The sequence below is a fragment of the Papaver somniferum genome, chromosome 6 (assembly GCF_003573695.1).
Source record: "Papaver somniferum cultivar HN1 chromosome 6, ASM357369v1, whole genome shotgun sequence".
NCBI classification, from domain to species: domain Eukaryota; kingdom Viridiplantae; phylum Streptophyta; class Magnoliopsida; order Ranunculales; family Papaveraceae; genus Papaver; species Papaver somniferum.
This window is the reverse complement of record NC_039363.1, coordinates 112,971,116-112,974,671: the sequence shown is the minus strand read 5'-3', so window position 1 is coordinate 112,974,671 and position 3,556 is coordinate 112,971,116. Positions and strand designations below refer to the sequence as shown.

Sequence of the window (3,556 nt, the reverse complement as noted above, 5' to 3'; positions counted from 1 at the left end):
TATCCTTCACACAAAGGATATATTTTCAATATATTATTCATCTTTTTTTTGGTATACCTCCATATATTAATAATTTTGTAAAGTCTCAAGGTTATTAATATATGGAGTTTTGACTGTACGTACTTATCAAGGGCTACGAATTAAGACTACACAACTATATCACTTTTTTCTTTCCGTTTTTTATTTTCATATCCACTTTCAGTTGGTATCAGTATCACCCTCTCAGGCAGCATATACATGTAAGTACTTTAAAACGGTATAATTAGGGAATGAAGAGGCGAGATAATTTGATCTAGTTTCCGACTTTCCGTCTGTATTTTTGTCTTCTTTAATTTTGAACTACCTAATGCGTTAGATCTTACTCTTTAATTTTGAGTTCGCGGGTCCTGGCTGTTTGATCTTCTCAAACTGCGTTAGAGCAGTTCCTGTGGAATGAACAAACTCAAAGTTTGTTCATTTTGATCCCACTATGGGATGAACAAACCAAGAAAATGGATGTTCAAATGAACAAATTTGTTCATTTGAACATTGAGTCGGTACAATAGACGCGCTTCTATTATGATGGCGCGAGTCGTCAATCCAATCACTGGCGTCCACCATTAAGTCGCCAGAGTCCTCAACGTAGACGCGAGTCTTCAGCAAGAGCGACGGCGTTAATACAAAAGGTTTTTAACCAGTGAAGTTATCAAAGAACAAAATAGTACATTTGAAATACCAGGTATCATTGAATCCTGATAACCTAAAATAACTGTAGTGGGAGGTCCGAGGGCCTATTAAGAATAAATAGGAAAGAGAAGGGTGTTCAAACGACAGAACAGAAATGTATTAGGAAAGAATCTAAAGGATATATAAAGAGTAAGATTTAACGCAGTAGGAGAAGATCGAACGGCCAGGACTCGCGAATTCAAAATAGTTGTCACGCGCGCGCTCGCATGACAGCAGGGCTCTTGGACGAAATTAGAACTCCTTTATAAAGACAGTCATCTAACAAGTGGCTTTTATATTATTAATATAGCAAGCGGTTTGAATTTCATCCTCGCGTCAGATAGCCAATTTTAAATTAATCCAATAATGCAACCTGTTGTTTATTTCAGAATGTCACCATATGCTTCCCTACTTCGAAAATTACTGTTCAGTCACCATTTTCAAGCTTTGTCATATTTTGAATAATCTTCATTTTTTCTTCAGCTTCGATTCTTTCATAGAGTGGAAAGTTAATCGTTTTATCAGGATGGAACTTAAAATGTGCTTTCTTTAAAAAATTTAGTATCTGCATGTGTAGATCATAAATTTTCATTAGAGTAAAACCTAAAAAAAATTATTGAAAGCGAAACATGAGACTACGGTTGACGGTTAGATCTCTATCATAGTATTTTGGCAGTGACTGGCCTCTTTCGATGTCGCGCTAGGTGGAACGCTGAATCCAAATTGACGAAGTACTGAGGCTAAATCATTACAACCCCATATTCTTTCTCGGACAGTGATATCCACTTCTTTCTGAATTCGTTCTTTTTCGGCGGCCTCTTCTTGTACCCGCGTTAGTCCTTCACGCAGTTCCTTTACTCTTTTTTCCTGACGTTCACGTGTTCTTTGGTCCAGGTTTTCCTTTCTTCTGGATGACCGATCCTTCTTTGCTCGTTCCCTATCTTCCTGCAATTCACGTTGTTTTTGTTCCTCTTCCTCTTTTCTAGCCAACTCTTTTTTCGCTAACAGATCGTGCTTTACTCTCCTCTTTCTCATTTTTCTTTTCCAGCATTTCACGTAGTTTTTGTTCCTCTTCCTCTTTTCTAGCCAATTCTTCTTTCACTAACAGATCCTGCTTTACTCGTTCCTCTTCCTTTCGTTTTTCCTGCGTTTCACGGACTTTTTTTTCCTTCGCTTCCTTCTCCTTTATAGCCAACTCTTTAGCTAACATATCCTGCTTTACTCGTTCGTCCTCATTTTTTTGTTTTTCCTTCGTTTCTGTACCCAAGTCCTTGTCTAACAAATGCCTCTTTTCCTTGTTATTTTCCTGCTGCAGGTGTGGTTCATTTTGTTGGTTATTCTGGTGCTGCTGATTTGTATCTTTATTTTCATGTGCTGGTTTCCTTGAATTAGGATGTCATGCATTTTGTGATCCAGATACATTGTTATGCTCCTGCTCTGTGTGTGGATGACTATCTTCGTTTTCTTGTTCTCTCTGTGGCTGTTCTTTGCTTTGTTTCAAGAGATCTTCCAAAATCTTCCTCACAACTTCCATAGCATCTGGATCCTCACTTAGAAACTTATGGATCTCACACAGCTTTACAGTTACAACCATTTGTTTTTGTCGTTGATCATATACTTCATTTTGAAGCTCTGTGATCTTCTCTTGGAGCTTTTACACTTGTGATTTCACGTAAAATGGAGTTATCAGGGTCTTCTCCAAATCTTTTTCCACTTGAGAACCAATATTTGGCTACAGCAGAAAAAGTTGATATAGCAGTAAATACGGATACTGGGGTTCGTCAATTTTCAAAAGATGATGTTACTTGATACGGTGAAATAGGTTTATTGATTAAAACTATTCTGTATAATCATATTCCGCTCAGGCGTCATATGATAACAATCCTTCATTATTAAAATCAAGAAAAAGCACTTCAAAATTATATTGTACATCAAAACATAAGATTTCGTTGTTTTCGAATTTTTGTGTTGTTGAAGGAGTTAAATACGAGAATGAGCATTTCCTAGTATTTTCTCAATAATAATCACACAAATCCTACTTGGAATTTAAAAATGTAAAATAGATACGTCATTAGGTCTAGTTACTACATAAGTACTTTTTCCACCTATTTGGCATGTACTCACGTGAAATATTAGTTTTGAGACCTATGTGTTTCCATGGTAAATATTTTAACAATCGTTAGGAGCAAAATGAAACTGGAATTTACCTTGATATTTGTAAAAGAAGAACTCTTAAAAGTGCGGATAGTTTCTGATATTGTCTGTAGACTCCACCTCATGAATCTTGGGAAGCTTGTTTCATGGTTTTCTCTTTTCTTGATCAAATTATTACTTCTCTCGGCATACCAATACTGGAAAACAAGCACATGAATGTTACTATCTATTTATCTCAATGATTTTGATGGATCTGAGAATTTTTATCTCACCAGAAAATAAAAAGCGCATCCAGTTATCTTCTTATAATCCCCTTTAGATTTTTCAATACTATCCATCAAGTGTTTGTGGATTAAATAAGGCCAGCTAATGTTGTTTATAACATCTATGATTTCTACAAATACTAGGTAGCTACAAGGCAAACTCGATCCACCGGTTTTTGTAAAGAAGACGGTACAATACAAGTAAAGCACCAAAAGACGAACAAATTCCTCCTCATCGTTTCCCTATGCGCTTATAAGAATTGCTCTTTTCACTTTAATATTAGTCAATTATGTGGATTGAGCTCCGCCGAAGTACTTCTTGCACAAGTCATTTTTTCCTGGACACACTAATCGTGTCTCTAGCAAGTCCTGTATACCATTCTCCAATATTTGCATTCCAAAAATAAGAGCCATTTCTTCAGGAGTTGGTTCAT

The 3,556-nt window shown here is 36.3% G+C and overlaps 1 protein-coding gene across 1 annotated transcript; it reads right to left on the bottom strand.

Annotated features, from left to right (window-relative positions):
• Positions 1-1,132: 1,132 nt before the first annotated feature.
• Positions 1,133-1,740, bottom strand: LOC113291331 (stress response protein NST1-like). The gene is made up of 2 exons (XM_026540877.1): positions 1,390-1,740; positions 1,133-1,270 (listed from the first exon to the last, which is right to left on the bottom strand). Exons 1-2 carry the CDS (start codon positions 1,738-1,740, stop codon positions 1,133-1,135), a joined length of 489 nt encoding a protein of 162 aa, XP_026396662.1.
• Between the last annotated feature and the right edge of the window lie 1,816 nt (positions 1,741-3,556).

Excerpts from the sequence above, each read along its gene's own strand:
- LOC113291331 (XM_026540877.1), bottom strand. The coding sequence starts at position 1,740 with ATGAGAAAGAGGAGAGTAAAGCACGATCTGTTAGCGAAAAAAGAGTTG. Across the intron at positions 1,271-1,389 it reads CTAGCGCGACATCGAAAGAG|ATACTAAATTTTTTAAAGAA; the intron begins GCCAGTCACTGC and ends CTACACATGCAG.